The following is an 18,932-nucleotide window of genomic DNA, read 5'->3' as shown; positions in this document are numbered from 1 at the left end:
AGGTTAAAAAGACACAAAACCATAGGTTACAATATATTTTTTTTTAATTTTTATAAATAACTTATCTGTTACAAAGACAGTTTACCCAGCTAAATCACAAAACCATCAACTCAAGATATCCAAATTAGGTTTTATTAATAAAACAGGTAAAAATTGATTTGTCAATCTTCACATAGAACTGCAGATGAAGCTGAAAAACAAGGCTTCTTTTTTAATAAACAAAATGCATTCAATGCAAGTACTTTGGTTCTACTGACTAATTACTTGGGACAGTCATTTTATTCCCATATTTTTAAAAATTCAAAGCCTTTAAAACAAAGGCCTTTGTATTCATAGATCACTTGTAAAATTCCTGTTAAAAATGTCCACTGGAAATTATTTACAGTGGGTGACAGTCTACTTTGTCTCTTGCTACATTTAAGCACTCTCTCCTGTCTTATCCTAAGAGATGCTACATCTTTTTTGTGGTATGCAAGAGAGCATTAAAAAAACCATTTGTGGTTTCAGTTATGTGCTCCTTGTCACCTGAATGCTTTCCTTTAGATCAAAGAGCAAGGACTATGAAAATAAGAGAGATGCTTAGTATTGCTTCAGTGTTCAAGTCTGCTTGATTTCTCTTTTCCTGTATTTCACACTATTGCTATTCTCTACCAAATCGGGTTTAGAAACTGGCTGCCAAGATATTGATAGCATTGATGTTTTATGCTACTGCTACTGTTTTGTGTACTGTATGTACTTCCCCAGTAATAATCCCTTAAAGAATTTGCAAGATATCCAGCAGATGAAGCAAGCATATTAAGATGCTGATCCATTGGTGGGTTGAACATACTTTAAACTTCTGTTTCCTTGTGCCAGACAAAAATATTACATTGTGTCACCCACCGTAAAAATCAGTGTACAGAGTGAACTATATGCATATACTCCAACTTTTCCTGCATTTTCACCATGCTGCATCTGCAGATCTTCACAGATCATCAGCATTTACAAGAGCAACGTACAGAACAGGCAGTGGAGAGCTATTTGTGCATTGTTTATTATTGCTCTTATTTTAAGGCACCGCTTCTCTCAGATCAAAAGCTTTTTAAAAAAGGGTCATGATCGTGCATAATCACTTAAAGGGAAAAAGAAAGTTAACAAAAACTATTACACTATACATTAAGAAGTACAAGAAATAATAAAAGGTGAAGAAAAGAAAGGCACTTAAAGCAGCTCTAGAGCTATGTACAGTAGGAAATGCTTTGGGGGTATTCACTGTGAGTATTGTACAGACAAAGCATGCAGTTTCTTTTTCATCTTCAGACATGATTGTACTGATTTGCGTCTTCACAGAGCAGAGCTGTGTTTTTGCTGGGAAGACAAGGCGAAGAGTACCACTGATTTGTGAAGTTCTACAATTCACGATCCCTATGCGGCAGCAAACAGTTTAACACACTTTCAGCTTGTTCCTTTCCATTTCCTCGGTGAATGTAGTGTTTCACTGAAAGCTTTACAAACAACCCAAAAGCCATCAATCTAATCCCTTCCCCTGTCAAAATTCAGTAGTGACATCTGTGGAGGAAGGCGGTTGGGGAACACCCAAGCACTGAACATGATGAGAGTTACTCTTACTGGGGTTCTGGTAATACTGTACATGATTCAGGCAGCTGGCAACCAAGTCTTTCAGGAGATTACCTTCCAGCTGATGAATTTCAGCTGCCTGCAGCACAACACTGAGGTATTATCTCTGTAGCATGACATTTAACATTAGTAATAAACCTTGTCACACGTTCAATTTTACAAAATCCTATGCATAAATGATTATTTATCCCAAGGAAATGACACAATAGTCAAAAGGTTGGATTTACAGAAGATAAGTGAGCCTCCCTGGCTCAGAAATGCCTGGGCATTTCACACTGTTCACAACGGTTTAAGGCTGGGTGATTTAAAAAAGTACAAGCAGTACAACTCCAATGATTTCCCTCGTATTCCTCCGTATCAGGTACAGTCTTTGGTGTTTTGACAATGGACCTCTGATCTGCTGAAGAGAAAGAGAACAATTTTTAAATACAAACAACAGGAGAGATTAAATTCTGTGAAGCTTTTCCCACCCACCCCCTGCAGTATTCGGTATTACACAGTAGAATAAGTTGATTATTTCCACTGCTGTGTTATTAAAAGTTCAGTCTACTACTCAACTGCAAAAAAAGGCCTCATCTTCCATATACTTAAAGCTAGACAATCCTCTCAGTCTCTAAAAATGAACAAAAATTAAGCAATTTCAGCACATGGACAGAGCAGAACTGATCCACCTGTCTGCATGCAACAGAGAACAGTAAATGGATACGGTGATTACATGTACGCTGCAGACCTCAAGTAACTTTATGATGAAGAACTGACAGTATATATTACAATAAATGGGCTCAATGTTTCAATTTCAGGGATGCTAACAGATAGAAAATTTAGCAGCAGTACCTTTAGGCTTTGGTGCCACAGGACCTAGAAATCCAATATTATCATAAAAATTATGAATGGCACTGGGATTAAAATGTGGTCCTGGAAAACAGAAAAAAACACAACACAATGAAAGAAAGAAAGAGTTAGTACAAAAAGGCAGCAAAGCAGAAGCATTACAGAATGTGTAAGACAAGATCTTCACTGATGTTGAAGGAAAAATTCTGAGGTCACCTAATGCAATCTACCAATTTTGTGCCTCCATATAGGGCTCACTAAAAAGCATTCAAAGGTGGCATTTTCTAATTGAAAATATGGAGTGGGGGCAGGGAAAGCTGAAGACAGTCAAAACAGTCCAATAGAAAGATGAGCAAGCCAGGCTGCAGCAACCTTCAGGTTTTACATTAAACCTCAGGTGAAGCGTCAATAATATTAGGTTTTGCTTTTCTAAATCAAGACAATAAACACGTTTTGGATATCACCAAAAGTACACCCACTGAAATCAATGGACTTAAGTTCATTGGTTTTAGTGGGCCTATTCAGACATAACTAACATTGAAGTTCACCAATAGAATAAGACAAACTAAACTAAAATATGTTTGTGTTCATGTAGAATATTGTGGATTTTATCACAGAACCATAGAATTGTATAACTAGATTAAAACAAGTTTGGAACTCTCTAAATAATCCAGAATATAGATATAGTAATAGGAAGTCTTACCCTAAGTGTCTTGTTTGTCTTATTCAGGTTTAATTTAGTCTACTGATTTTAAGAATTTTTTTCAAATAATGTTTACCTGGTGAGAGCTCAGCTGGATATTCAGAACTGTTTGTAATCCCTGAACCATGTATTTTTTTTTGTATTATCTTGAACTGCAAATATGAAAAACACCAAGCTAATGTTTGTCTATTTGTGCTCCGGTTGCTAAAATGATAAGAACAAGTCTGTTAACATGTCCTTTTTTTCAAACCTAGCCCTGCCCTATTCTTCTGAAGAACTAAACATAGCTTTTAGGCTTTGAAGAAGAGGAAATGGAATAACAGCCCCCCCCCCTGCCATTCTGAATCAGGAATGGGGGAAAGGGCTGATTTTGCATTGTCTTCCTGCTTTCTATTCTTTGCTAAACTTACAAGGCTTTTATTTGTAGGGTGAGAGAGTAACTTTAGAAATTATATTTTGTATGTAAGCTTATCTAAATCCTTGTTTTATTTTCATCATTATCTGAAAATATGTAGACTTGATCTTTTACAAACAAAGAATCCCAGATAAACAGTGACAAGGTTGGGCATTTTGTTTGTTATGAAAATGCTCAATAAAATGTTAGCAACAACTGAATTACACAATGCATTAATCAATTATTTACATGTTCTATAAACCTCAAACCTTCAATGTTTAGCTAAATGGGCAAAATTATTATTTATACTGATAGTACAGTACCTCTTGCTTGAAAAAGATCAATCTCTTTGGTTAGGCAATCTATGTCTATCTGAAGTTGTCTGTTACAACTTCTTAACTGTTGCATTTCTTCAAGCTGAAAAACACAGAACAATGCTATCTATTAGATTACTAACTTTATACGTGGGACAACAAAACTTAGTGATGACTGTGATTTAAGCGTAATCATGCCATCTTCAACCCAAAACTGTTAAAGAACAATCCCATCAGATCTTGAGAGGACGGTATTTATTCCCATGAGGTGTCTAGTCACTGAATTTTGAATTCAGGTTATTACTGAAATTACAAAAGCACCAGCTGATACACAGAAATCAGTGATAACTTTTCCTTGTTGACAGTCCTAAGTATTTTTTCTTTCACATCACAAAATAATTCTAAGTGTATCACATAAGCACAGTCAAGCAAATAACTGGCTTGCCAGAGTCAGTACCTCTCCTTTAGACCATTCAGAACAGATGACTAAAAATGGGACTGTGTTTTTAAAGTTGTCTTCTCGGTCTCCTGGTTCATGCATCATGGTAAGCTAAATGGGTTCACATTGTTCCTCCCTGGCTTTTTGTTTTTACTTCTGTGCCACACTGAGCTAAGCCAAAGTTTTATACAAACCTGGGCTCATGGTTAAGTCCTGGTTACAGCTTGTGGTTTAGAGAGGAGATAATGTAACCACAAGCTCAGGTTTGGAAACACAAAAACGAACTTTATTTTAGCTCAGTACAGGGAGGAGCAAAGTGGCTGTAAGCTCACTTCCATGAGCCTGCACATTTCCAGTGAGCCATAGTTTGCCTTACCATGATGTATGAACCAGGTGACAGGTAAGCAAAGTATATTTTACATATCATTACCATTTTTAAACTGAAATTCTATTTCAGACTTATACATGTTTAAAACCTCCAGAAATTATGACTTACTGAAGGAATTTGGGAAGCAGAATTTGATCTTTTCAGGCGCCTTCGTGTTAGATTATTCTCCATTTCATTGACTTCTGTTTTTAGTTTATCTAGCTTTTTCTTCTGAATCTCAAGTTCTCGTTGAAGCCGTTCCATTCTAGCCTTCTGATGTACTAGCAAAGCTGAAGGACATAAAGGTATCTCTTTAATCAGTGTATTGTTCTCTTCACAGCATCATTTGATATAATGCAGGGCACCCCTAGGTCAAACAATTTCATGAGAATTCCCACTTTACCAAAACTGAATTATATACAGATTGTGTGTACCATACAGTTGCTTTGAAATATGAATGATAATTCAGATGATTGCCTATAATAGTCATACCTGTATGATAATTACAGATGTGCAGCTAAAGGTCTAAAAATTGACGTGTGATGTTTAGATGCCTCCCATGTGGCCTCCTTAGTTCACTTCCTGGCTCAAAATTACCATACCTCCCCACTCCCTAGGTCAAGGACTCCCCATCATCCCTGACCATTGGCCATACTGACTAAGCCTGATGGGAACTGTAACCCACAACATCTTTAAGGAAACACACAGGCTACAATTGCCTTATCTTCTGATAATCAGCCAGTGTTAGAAACTGAAAGATGAAAGCTAGAAGCTAAATGGCACCTCAAACCTAGGTTATGGGCGCACAATGGAATGTCTAACCTTGCTTTTTTATAACAAGAATACAAAGCTGAAAATGCATTCATTGCAGCTACTGCAGCTAAAATATTATGTTCATTTTACACATGGTCTAGTCCTTCCTCTGCTCACCCCCCTAATATTCTTAAGAGGGTCTCTTCTCAAGTTTTCAGAGAGTAGCTGCAAGTGGGGAGGCAAAAGAAGCTGCTCCTTTCCTTCCACTCGGAGTTTTAATTGGAAATATTAGGCGCAGTACTGCGCCGAGCTCAGAAACTGCTTGCACTAATGAAATTCCCTGTCGCAAAATGCGCCTAGAATGGGAGTTTCAAACACTGTAATCAGCCTGTGTAAGTCCTCTTTCTCTACACCCCTCTTATTTTCTTAAACTCCTGACATTCCTTTCAGTTTTCTGCATCTTCCACCCTTGCTTCCTTATTCAGTTTCTGAGTCTATTCACTCTTCATGGACCCAATGTCCCTTAACTATACCATCTAATGGTGTTCCCACTATGTTTCTAAGCCTACAATCTCTCCCCCCCCACCTGCCCAATCCCAATCTTATCCACAGTGCAGAACTGTTTTTGCTGCTATGTCTTGTGCAAAGCTCTCAGTCAAAATGGCCTATGAATTCTGCATACAAAAATAAAACTGATTTTCAATACAGTGGTGCCTCGCAAGACGAAATTAATTCGTTCTGCGAGTTTTTTCGTCTTGCGAAGCACGGACTTTGGAAAAGCTTCAAAAATACCAAAGTCTTCAAAAACCTCAAAAAAGGCTACCACACCGCGTGCTATGAGTTGCTCCTCGAAGTGAATGCACGGTTTTAAGAAAAAGGAAACAAACTTGCAAGACAAAGGAAACAAACAAACGTTTTCGTCTTGCGAAGCCAGCCCATAGGGAAATCCGTCTTGCGAAGCAACTCAAAAAACGAAAAACTCTTTCGTTTTGCGAGTTTTTCGTCTTTCGAGGCATTCGTCTTGCGAGGTACCACTGTAATCTTACACTCTTCCTGTAAGCTGTCACAGATTTAGTTACAGCCAAAGGTGGCATTGCAGGTGACAGGTTGTTCTTAAACTTATTACATGTAGACACTATTTTCTTGTGCTGTTCTTACATTATATATGGTAAGATGTTCAGCAAATTCATTCATTTGGTGGAACAGAGATTTAAAGGAAAACAATTTATTCAAAACCATGTTAAATTAGTTTCAAAGAAATACTGGCATTCAGTTTTAAACTGCTTCTGGTTTAAAGCATCAGTCCAAGCCTGGGGTGAACAACATACAGCTTTGAGAATCATATCCTAGTTAAGGCTTCAGAATTAGACCTATCAAAAGCTTTCAATCACAGATCTAGACAATTTAAAATTCAATTATATTAAAGTTTGAAATAATCCAAAACAAATTGGTATGTCAACTCATTAGCTCAACGGGATAGTTGGGGTTTCATTTTTTTAAATGAAACCTGATAATTTTTTATTCAACTGAGTGGTTGTTGCTTTTGACTTCAAATGTCATTTCAGAATATATTGTAAAAATAACTGTATACACAAACCAAGTTTAGAATAGATAACATCATAATTATAGATATAAAACTTGGTTATTCAGCAATTATGGCTCAATGAAGAAAAACTGAAGCCCAAATTGCAACTAGCTGGAATCTGGCCAGAATCTTATAAAGACAAAATAAAAAAATTCCTTCCAGTAGCACCTTAAAGACCAACTGAGTTAGTTCTAGGTATGAGCTTTCGTGTGCATGCACACTTCTTCAGATACACAGAATCTGTGTATCTGAAGAAGTGTGCATGCACACGAAAGCTCATACCTAGAACTAACTCAGTTGGTCTTTAAGGTGCTACTGGAAGGAATTTTTTTATTTTGTTTTGACCATGGCAGACCAACACGGCTACCTATCTGTAACTTATAAAGACATTTATGGTAGATACAGCACATTCTGATTGCTTTGTATGCCATGGTTCAGAATCATGGCCATACAAATCAAGATGCAGTGTAGTAGGGGAAGAAGTTCCAAGAGATATAACAAAAGTCAAACCTGTACTAAACACACATACCGGATTACTAAATAAAGCTTTGAAAATGTTTTATACAGCTTTCTGCATAATTTAAGACCCCATTAGCAATCAAGTCTATTTGAGACATACATTTTCTTTAAGTGGCATAAATAACAACATGCTTAAGGAAGGTATTTTATTGGTCCTATGTCCACAACTTATTTTAAAGCTAATCTAAATACCTCAGTTAAACAGGAAACACATTGCTCAAGCCTTTCTGTACCAGAAATACTGCCACAGGCACTTCAATGCAGTTAAAAAGCTCATTAAAATGTCTGTCCTTCTCAACTTTTATTTGAATAAATAAACATTCTTGCTCTTACAGATACATAGAAGCATACAGAGCTTGAAAATAAGATGGGAAAGTTCTTAAGACTCAAATATGTCTGGTTTGATAGATTTCAAAGCTTTCTCATGATTTTTGATAGGATGCTATAGAATTTGGGGTTAGGTCTCAACCACTGGGAATTGGGTTGACATCAATGCCAGAATCAATATCTGGAATTAAATTGGGATGGGAGAGAAAAGATAGGATTAAAAAAAATCTGGGAGCATTTTTTATGTAAGGGGAAGATGCATTTCTTTAAAAAAAAATTAATGGAAGGCTTATTGCTGGCTTCAAGGCAGGACAAGGCCCTCTTACTCTCTTTTTTAAATTAAAATTTGACAGACCTCCTTTCAGCAGGTGCCTGTTTCCTTCACTAGGACACCTCGGATGCAGTACTGTTCTGTGCTGGGAGCATTATGGAAAACCTGAACAATGCTTGGGGCATTCTAGAGAAATGGTGGCCACTGAGAGAAACACCATCCTAATAGAAGTATTTTAAAAGAATGAAAAGCCACTGCTGTGCATGGGTGGCCACCACCCCGTTGTCAGCTAATGAATCTTTTGAAGAAAAAATTGCCTCTGAAAAATCACCAAAATGGCTTTCCAAACTACCCACAAATGGAGTGTCAAGCAGACATTTTCTTTCAACACAGGCATCGCCCCCCCCCCACCCCAAGTCCAAACTTATGCACAACCACATATACATACAGCACCAGGAAATCAATCAATTGGCTGCTTCTACCTGCGGATCAGATCCCCACTGACAGCACTGTGGGCTGCATGTCTTTCCCACCACATGCCAGTCTGGTCCCAGCTGCAAGCAGGCAGTCAGTCAGCGTCACCATCCCCTGTGTGCACTCACCCATGCACTGTGCAAGCCATGCATCCCTGCCCAGGCTACCACCACTGCTGGGTTGCTCAGCCTCAGACAAGAGATAGGCAGGCAGAAGGGACCTGACCTGCCTGCTGTGCTGCTGGGTCCTAAAGCAACTCTCAAGGGCACACTAGAGGATGAGCGACCCAGTGCCTTACTAGCTGTGCCGCCCAGGGCAAGTGGGAGAGGTGCAAATCCATCTCCAAGTAAGGTGGGGCCAGAGCGCAAAAGAGAAGGGGGGGCAGAGGGAGAGTGCAAATAGTTGAGTCAATCAGGTAGGCTGAGGGCAACAAGAGCAGATGGGTGAAAATGTGAAGGGGAGGGAAGGAGGAAATCAAAGAAAGTGAACTACTGCTGCCCGGAAGTTGTTTGGGGCCGTTGCTCGAGAGGCAGTGGAGAGAAGGTGTGGCAGAAAGCAGCCCTGGTGCACATGAGTCTCCCTCCCTCCCTCACCAGATATTCTATTATGCTCCCAATGTTACACGATTTCACTTATGTTCGTAGATGCCTGGAATGTAATCCCTGCAGAAGTGGGGTGGGGGGCACCTGTACTATCTAGAACAACTGGCTCACTATAACAGATTGTTTCATATACTTTGGCATTGTGAACATTATTGAGCAAGTGCACATTTTCATAGCTCAACTGTCGCAATAGTGACCCCTCCAGAAACACCCTATCCATTTCTCATCTCCCACAAAAAAACCCTGCAGAAGTTAAACCCAAGAAGTGCATCATGTCCTTTGGAGCAGAGTAGCTCAACTGAGATTTCTTCAGAAATTATTAAGGATACCTAAATAAGAAAAATTCAGCAATAACAGCCAAGCTGCCTTGAAAAGAAAACTTGCCCAGCACCACCAATCTTGCTCTGCAATGTGCACAGTTTTAGTATGTTACACTCAGTTCATACGAGGCAACAGTGAAATTCAGCACATCAGAACAATCAGTGCATTCCATGTGTATGCTGCGGAATCCTTTGTGTGATGCTTGATATTTCTGGCAGTCAAGTCAAGTGGAAACTTCTCATTGAAAACAGAAAGCCTGAAAATCACTGTTTAGAATTATTTATTATATCCAAGTGAGAATTATGTAATGAGACTAATTATATTAATAATTATATCCATATGATGTTTTCAACTTGTAGAACTGGCCCTTTACAAGGTGCCACATGACATTTATTTTGTACTTTCCAGGAATCTATCCTGCAGTGTGGCAGTATTTTCTCTATGGAACTCTCTGCCTATTTGTTGTATTGTTTTCAGCAACTGCTAAGAACCGTTTTTATTTAGATAAACCTACCCAGACATGCCCACTGAAATTCTGAAATATGGGACCAAGTTCCAGATCTATTTTTAGAATTTCATCACAAAATGACCATGACTTCCCAAAGCTTCTTCCACAACTACAAGGGGTAGCAACTTGTGCTTCCCCTACCCTTCTAATATAAGCAGTTATTCTCAAGGGGCTAGATTCCTTGCCAGAAGCAGCAGTCATGTGCACAATAATCTTTCCTAAAGGAAGAGCGAAATTTTCAAAAGCACATATATTGAATTGAATTGAATTGAATTGAGTTTATTACGGTCATAGACCAGAGAAACATAAAACAACCATAGTTTACAAAGGGAATAATGGTGTCAATTTAAAAAATTGTAAAATTATACATAAAAAGCAACACATATGCACACACACACACACACACACACACATATATACACATTTATGCACTGCAATATATGTATAGGCTTAAAAGATAAGGGGGCTTGTCCAGGGGTCAAGTCTTTTACTTTTTTACAGCTAATGCCCTCCGCTTGATCGCAGCCGCAGAAAATTTGGCCACTTTCAGTGTTACTTCTGGGTTTTTATCTCCTAGTAGAATTTTCAGCCGCTGAAGTTCAGATCGACCTGGAAATTTCTGAACGATGGGGGAGATAAACAGTGACCTAATATCCCCGTAAAGGTCGCAGTGTAGCAACACATGTGAAGCCGTTTCCACCTCTTTCAGACCACATGGGCAAACTCGTTCAACATAGGGTTTGCCCTCGTATCTGCCCTTTAGTAAGGCAGATGGCAGTACATCAAATCTGGTAAGGGTAAACGCCCGCCTGTATTTTGCGATTTGTAGATCCAGCAAATATGGTGTTAGATTAAACCCTTTTCCATAATCTTGGATAGCTGGATATTTATCTATCTTGCTCATATGATCCTGAAGCTCTACATCTCCTATTCGCTGGCTCACCATCCTTTTAGCCTTTTCAAAACCTGAGGCTATAAGTTCTTGTGAGGAAAGCCCCAGGCCCTTCAATTTTTCATAAAGTGACAATCTCCATTTAGACTGGAACGGGGGGGAGCACATATAGTGTTCGGGAGGGGGGGGAGGGTGTCAAAAAATTCCACACAGCCAACAGCGTGAGTCTAAGTAGCATTTTGCACCCTGACATTTGCCTCCTAATTAAGGTAAGCAGGAAAGACAACTCTGAAAATGAACTATTAGCAACAGCATTCAGAAAGAACATAGATTCCCACTTCCTGCTTTTGAATGGATTTGGTGAATTCAATTATTCTTTTTTGTCATGGCTATTATTTTGTATCTTACCCTTCCCTTGGTGTCAAAGAGAAATATAATCTTTTAAAAAATATGCTAATTGATCAACATTTCAGTTTATTCAAACACAACGCTTTGGTCATTCTTCAGCCCTCAGTTTTGTGCGATCACTCATTTGTAAGTCGCCTTTTTGTTACTTTTAAATTTCTATTATTGTGATAATCATTCTTAGTGTTACTATATGTGTAGATATGTAAATATATGAAAACTTGTAATTAAAATATATTTAAAAAACAGCATTCAGAAAGAAAATGGCAACTCAACTACACTCTCTTCTGAAACATATTTTGATTAACATCCACATCAAAGTATGAGGTCCATAAATGCACTTATCAGGTTACCAGTAGCATGTGTATATGTATATGTATATGTATATGTATATGTATATGTATATGTATATGTATATGTATATGTATATGTGTAAGCCCAGTATATGTACTGTGGTGAGCCCAGTAAGTTGAATCCAGAATTATTGCCCTGGGTTTCAAAGGCACTAATGAGAAATTGCTTCTGAAGCACTGCACAATATCAGAGAAGACTCCACCCATTTGACACATAAATGATGATGAGTTTGGCAGCTACAAGTTGGCCTGCCAAAACTTGTGCAACTTTGATCAGATCAGAACTCATCTGCTGATTTAATTACATTTATTTTAATAAGCTAATAAATGAATAAAGCAATTCAAGGAAAAAAAGGTATTATCGAATTGCTGACGCATCAACGTATTTATGGTTAACCTAATTTGCAAGACAACCTCCAATCAATATGGCGCTGAACAAAATGGAGGGTTCACATTCAACAGCCAAATTACTTAAGGCTTTGCTATCAATGGGAGAGAATAGCCATGTGCTGTTCATCTATCCTAGCTTCCTTAATGTACTCAAAAGATAACAATCTATTCACTGTTCTTTATCCAGCAACAGACTTGAAAAGAATTTTACAGAAAATCCAGTTTCAAATATAACCCTTTGTTGTTGTTTTTGATGGAAACTCATATCCCTCACATTGTACTTTTCTAGTACTTGGAGCATCTGTTTCTTATTAACAAGTAATCTGAAGCTGACAGAGTATATCAACTGTCATCGGTAAATTTGAAGATGTCTTCTAAGCCTCAAGAAATGTGAGGATATTTGCCAGCTGTCACACCTGCCTGTATTCAGCACATGCCACACAGTGCAGAAGTTGCAATCTGTGCTACAGATTAAATCCCTATTAAATCATTTTGAGTCCTGATGGTTGCACTGAAGAGACTATATGAAGGCATTCAGTACATCTGCGTAAGGTTCAAACAACACAGTTCTACACATCTTCCATACATGAGCTGCTGTCTGCTATCAGCTTTGTTAGGCAATTCTCATCTCTGACATTTTCATTATCAGGGCTCTCCAATAACAACATTATCAAGTGAAATCTTTACACGGTGCTGAGAACCCCCATTGTGAGTTTAAATTAGGTGACTGTAAAAGAAACAAAACAAAAAACACAGCAACAACTGGTTAATATTCTAAGTAAAAGAGTGTCTTTTAAGAAACAGTATACTAAGCAGGCTTCTACACGGCTGCTTGAAAAGTACACCTAACATCTTGCTAGCACAAGGGATGGTATGGTACAAAGGTTTAGAATGAACCTCAGATTAAAGCTTAGTTTATTTGTGATACTGAGTGGTAGTCTTGGGCAAATAATTATTTCCAATGCCATATCCTAATGTAAGGGACTCGGGTGGCGCTGTGGGTTAAACCACAGAGCCTAGGACTTGCCGATCAGAAGGCCGGCAGTTCGAATCCCTGCGATGGGGTGAGCTCCCATTCTTCAGTCCCTGCTCCTGCCAACCTAGCAGTTTGAAAGCACGTCAAAGTGCAAGTAGATAAATAGGTACCGCTCTGGTGGGAAGGTAAACGGCGTTTCCGTGCGCTGCTCTGGTTCGCCAGAAGCAGCTTAGTCATGCTGGCCACGACCTGGAAGCTGTACGCCGGCTCCCTCGGCCAATAAAGCGAGATGAGCACCGCAACCCCAGAGTCGGTCACAACTGGACCTAATGGCCAGGGGTCCCTTTACCTTTACTATCCTAATGTGAAATGACAATAGTTACCTCAATCACTCAATTACAAGGGTGTGCAATAAAGAAATGGCTTGTCATATCTTGATATCCAAGGGCAGAAGGTATACATAAATATAATCAAACACGCATGAGGATATACCAATATCTTATTTGAGATAATAGGGCAAGGTAAACATGCACCTAAATTACCAGAGAAAATGCCAGAGAAAGCAATTTTAACTTTCTTAGCTGAGCTCCACAGCCAGCAATTTCCTCAACTCTGCTTCCCTATCCTAGCCTTTGGATGGCCATAAAATGGCTAGGATGCATATATTATCCCAAGAGCAGCAATTCATTGGCATAATGTAAAACCAAATGACATTTCAGGATTTATACTTAATACAGTTCAGTTTTGAATTTCTTATGGCTATTCTGTATTTTAAATAGGCACATTAACTCTTACAATTTTCAGTTTATTGTTCAGTATAAATATACTACTAGAGATGGGAATTTCCTTAATATATATAGTTGTCAAACTATCTTCTGGCAGCTCTAATAGACTTTTGATAGTACTCGACCGTCTTATGTTTTATTGTTATGCATCAATTCAGCTCTCATGGGATATCCAACTAAGTTATACTCAGAGGAGACCCGTTAAAATAAATGGACAAGCAGACCATTGTAATGGCTGTACTCTGAGTATGACTAACACTGGACAACCATGCTTAAAATTGAAGGTTGTGAATTTTCAAGGATGGGAATACTGAATGCATAATCTGACTGACTAAATTTTGAATTGTTCTGAAAACCATGGTAGTGAATACATTAGAAACTGCAAATGACTACTCTTTTTATATTAAACATAAATGCATACACTGACTGAAAAACAACTTCCAAAACCCAACCAGGAATTTAGATACCTATTAGAAAAGAGGTTAACTTAACAGAATTACTTTAATAACACAAATCTACCTTCACACTAATAAATTTTGCTGGAGGCATAGAAGGAAAGTGAAAGTTTAAACATTTAGGATGATAAACCGATAGCATGGAAGTTCCATAAGTATCTCACAGCTAATTCCTTGTGGTTATTTCAGTTTTTAAGTCTTAGGCTGAACTCCTTGGCACCCTTAGGATACGCAGGAGAAGGCTGCTGAAAAGAGATGTCTAGAGCAACAGGATGTAGGGGCAGCTGAGAAACTAAAAGGAAGCACTATTTTAAAACCCTTCAACATTTTGGTGCACAATGGGGCAGATATGTCAACTACACAATCCGGTTACAGAATGACTACCTTGATTGGTAAGAAATGTGATGGAAAAAATGTAGAGTGCTTGAAATCAAAGTAGTATGTTTCCCCCTGTCCATAAGAGTTGAACAATGTGCTTTCCTACTGCATCAGTTCTGCAATCCTCTCAGTCCCTGGATTCTTTAAGAGACCTTTGCACTAGATTTACACTTGCTACCATTCTCCTCTCCTACAAAACCATTTCCAGAGTGCTAAAAAGGAAATAATCATTTGTTAATTCCACATGTTTCAAGTCTTTTATATTTAACCTATTGTCCTAGCAAATTAAATCCTCATCAATCCACGTGAATCAAGTGACTTTTTAAAAATTGTGCTAACCTCTTTGGCATAAATACCCTATTATGTGTTTACAAAAGGAACACACATTTTTTAAAAAATCATTTACTCTAAGACATGCATAAGGCACTGTGACTTAAAAGGATAAATTTCCAAAGCAAGTCTTCTTCATCAAATGGCAACAGAGTATTACTAAGATGTACCTGTCCATTATTTGTTTACTGCCCATTCTGACATACTTAAAATAAATAAAGGTGTAGAAGCCACCACTATTTCAGTATTGTGTTCGTTAATTCATGGACCAAAACAAGGCAGAGATCTCTACAACTTACATAAAAATATTACCTTGTGTATAGGCAGCATCATCAGATCCCATACTCAGTTTTCGCGCCTCACTAATCCTATCGACATGTGGGTACTGAACAGGGTCAGTAAGGTGTTGGATACCTTCCGTCTCTGCAAAGTGATCTGGAAGGTTTAGAAGATTTGTAGGTTCAAAGGTTGGGGACACCACACCAGGTGAAACCGCAGGGGGTTTATTTGGAGAAACAGTAATTTTAAAAGTGTATTTTGTGTTAGGCTGTGTAACAACCACTCGGGGAGAGGTGGCAGCGGCATTGTTGCCCACTGTTCTGCTCTTGGGAGGGTGGTGGTGAATAAACGCAGGTCCCATGCTTACTTGACCAGACATATTCCTAGACGTGGCAGTAACTCCTGGATTTGTTGATATGAAGAGTGTGGGTTGATTCCGAACAAGTTGTTCATCTCCTGTAGAAGGATTGGCTGAAATGTAGACCTTAGGCTGACTTCGTGTGGTCATTTCATCAGTATTTGGTGGACTGGCAGCTATGTAAACAGTGGGCTGACTTCTACTTAGAGTCTGACTGTTGAGGGAAGAGGAGTTAGAGGATGAGCGGGGGCCAGTTGAACGCAGTTTCGACGAACTGTTTCTTTGTGGTGGTTCAAGTTTGATTTCAATTTGGTTTTTACGAGGTCCTGTAGAGATATTTTGAATATTGTATTGGCTCTGGGTGGAAGAAGATTGCGAGCTACCAGATGAATGAATTGTAGGTGCTTGTGGAGTAGTAGGAGAACTAATGGGCATATAGACATGGGAGGTCTGATGGCCTTGCTGGTTTGGCTGTGTTGATTGTTGCGATGAGGTATGCGACGAGGAACTGGTTGTGGGAAGGGTTGTCCAGGGATTTGTATGTGAAGGCTGGTAGTTTTGTTGAGAATGCATAGGATTATACTGAGACGTCCAGCCTGGATTTTGCTGAGTTTGGCGAGCTGTACCACTTGGATTTGTGATATAAGGCCTAATATAGATAGAATTGCCTTGTGGACTATTTATTGGAGGTACACCATGTATGTGCAAAGATGTAGGGGTATTCCGTCCGGGCTGAATATTTGGTGCTAAAGTTACCATAATGGGGTTGAATCTAGGTGTTTGCTGAGCCAAGCCAGGTGTTCCTTTGCTGCCCAAGTGAAATCCAAAATGCTGCCCTGGATTAGAAGTACTAACAGTATTAGATATGCCAAAGAATCCCTGTGGAACCTGGACTGGAGCTGTCTGTGGTTCCTGATGAAACAGTTCACTGTTGGACTGGCTGGTTTGAAGGTGCCCATCACTAATGCTATGAGCTAAAGTCCTACTTCCATTCATTCTACTTCCTTCTCTTCCATGGAGAATCACATTCTGAGACTGCAAATCCAAATTAAGGGATGTCATGTGATTTCGCAGACCGGGAATCCCAGAATCATCTGAAAAACCAATGTCTCCTTCACCGTAGAGATATTTTGTGCTCTCTTTAGAGAGAACTGCGCAACAGGCATCCAGGTTATTATTATTCTATAAGAAATTACAAAAATGGGTATCAATAAAAATAATATGGTTTCATCACATTTAATTTAACAACTTAATTAAACACTGGCTTTCACAAATATTGTGCTGTGTGAAAAAGGAATAAAAAACAGATAGAATGCAATACAAAATTAAAAGTAGGTTCTACTTTGCTGGTTAGCATTAAAAGAGAATTCTGAACCTAAAAATACTTAAGACTATGAAATGTATCATGTAGGGTGTTTCTTAAAATTTTGTTTTAATGCCCAATATCAATATTACTGAAATGATTAATCAGCAATGAAATCCCAAACAATCGATTGTATTTGAGAGGTATCATTTGATAAGGCTTTGCAGCCAACTGTCTTTGCTGAGGAAAGGAAGAGGGAAGATAGGGTGGACCTGGCATGAATCTGCAAGACAAATATGTTGTTGGTTATCAAATGAGAAAAGTGCTCCAGGGCATGTATCTTCAAAACCCAGTAACTCTTCCTCCAATTCCTTTCAGAATGAAAGGACAGTTCCTTGGACTCTTGGAGGATAGAAAAATGGACTCAGAGGATACATGCAACAGGGTATACTTGGGTCACCTTTCAGTAGTGAAAGGAAAGAATACTTCAATGTTCAAAAAAACCTAGTAGGCTGAGATCTGTGTTTGGAATATGTGTTATCCTCAGAGGTCAATCTCCCTTCCCACATTTTTTCAGTGGCAAAGGAACTACAAAGAGCTTATCCACTGAGCCCAATTACCTCCTCCATTATGTAACTGTTTCTTCTTGGTTTTGTATACTTAGGCAGATTTTGAAGGTGATCAATGAAACCAAAATATCCATTTTCTGTGAGGATGTTAGGTTAACAGAGGAAGCAGGATAGCATCATTAAACCTTTGCACTATGTAATATAATATAGAAAAAATTGTTTAGCAATTGCGTGTTACTGGAAGGAAGTGTTTTGAACACACCTGACTCTGGCCAGCTAATGAATGCCAGTTAGGTTAGAAGCAGCCAAGAGGTTTCTGAAACTTAGCTTTTGAGTTTACTCATGGGACCCAGAGCAGACAAAATGCTGCCTGACTCTGAGTCAGGAAGCACTGAGCACCCTATAGATCTAATACTTCTCTCCTGCTGAGTGCATAGGATTGCAGCTTTAGAATTGAAGTAAGCAATTCAGTTTATTATCCTTGTATGTATACAAAAAGAACAAGCGAAACTTTGTATCTTGTACCATATGGACAACTCTGAAGTGCTACAAGACCAAAAGATATATTACAAACCAATACATTTTATTCCAAAAACAAGTTAGTTTAATAACCAACACTAATAACTAGTTTCCATCCAGTCTATCCTATCCTAACCACCCATTCCACCCTTCTATATCTATCCTTCCATCCCACCCATCCAATCTATATTTGTGTATGTACTGGAAGTACTGCAAGTTATGTAGTTAATGTGCATAATAACCAGCCACTGTACATACTTCTCCATCAATATGCATACTTCCCAACAGGCCTTGGGAAATGTGCATACCTCCTGCATTTTGTACACTCTCTGGGCAACATGCACATTCTCCATCTGTATACTTAATGTTCTGAATAATGCAATTTGTGGTCTCCTGCCTAATCTTACATGGCCCACAAAACATCTTCCCACTGATTAGCCAAGCAGAGGAGGAAAAGGTGGCTCCAGATAAAGATTATATCCCCCTGCTGCAGTCCAGCCTCCTTTTCTCCACTCTCAGCAATTCCTCAGTCAGCTGAGCAGCACAGGGGTAGCAAAGGGAGAGGAGTACTGTATTTTTCGTCCCATGGGACGCTCCGTCCCATAGGACGCACCTAGTTTTTTGGGGGGGAAATAAAGGAAAAAATTTTTTCCTTTATTTCCCCCTCCCCAAACCAGGTCAGGGAAACCAAACCAGGTCGAGGAACAGCGGGATGTTGGTGCTGCGCCTCCTTGCTGTCCCCCGAGCTTGTGGGGCTGGCCGATGTCTGTCCGGCGGGCGGGGCGCTCTGCTTCAGGGCGCCTCTCGCGCCAGGCAGCAGGCTGCTATCTGCAGTGTGGGGAGCCCTGCGGGGAATTCCCGCAGGGCTCCAACACGTTGCGGATGTCTGTCTGGCGGGCGGGGCGCTCTACTTCA

The 18,932-nt window shown here is 39.2% G+C and overlaps 1 protein-coding gene across 4 annotated transcripts in view; it reads right to left on the bottom strand.

Annotated features, from left to right (window-relative positions):
• Positions 1 to 317: 317 nt before the first annotated feature.
• The window catches only part of TAB2 (TGF-beta activated kinase 1 (MAP3K7) binding protein 2), a 50,540-nt gene continuing 31,925 nt past the window's right edge, over positions 318 to 18,932 (bottom strand). For 3 of the 4 annotated variants that reach the window (XM_081857606.1, XM_081857608.1, XM_081857607.1), the window contains exons 3-7: positions 15,302 to 16,808; positions 4,795 to 4,955; positions 3,869 to 3,962; positions 2,452 to 2,532; positions 318 to 2,017 (exon numbers count right to left, since the gene is read on the bottom strand). In XM_081857606.1, coding sequence (XP_081713732.1) covers positions 1,869 to 2,017; positions 2,452 to 2,532; positions 3,869 to 3,962; positions 4,795 to 4,955; positions 15,302 to 16,808 — 1,992 coding nt within the window. In that variant the 3' untranslated portion in view covers positions 318 to 1,868. The remainder of the gene's footprint in view (positions 2,018 to 2,451; positions 2,533 to 3,868; positions 3,963 to 4,794; positions 4,956 to 15,301; positions 16,809 to 18,932) is intronic. The other variant, XM_081857609.1, reaches the window with a different exon arrangement.

Source organism: Podarcis erhardii (genome assembly GCF_964252035.2).
Source record: "Podarcis erhardii genome assembly, chromosome: 3".
NCBI classification, from domain to species: domain Eukaryota; kingdom Metazoa; phylum Chordata; class Lepidosauria; order Squamata; family Lacertidae; genus Podarcis; species Podarcis erhardii.
Note: the sequence above shows the minus strand (reverse complement) of the source record. Positions and strands in the feature narration are given on the sequence as shown.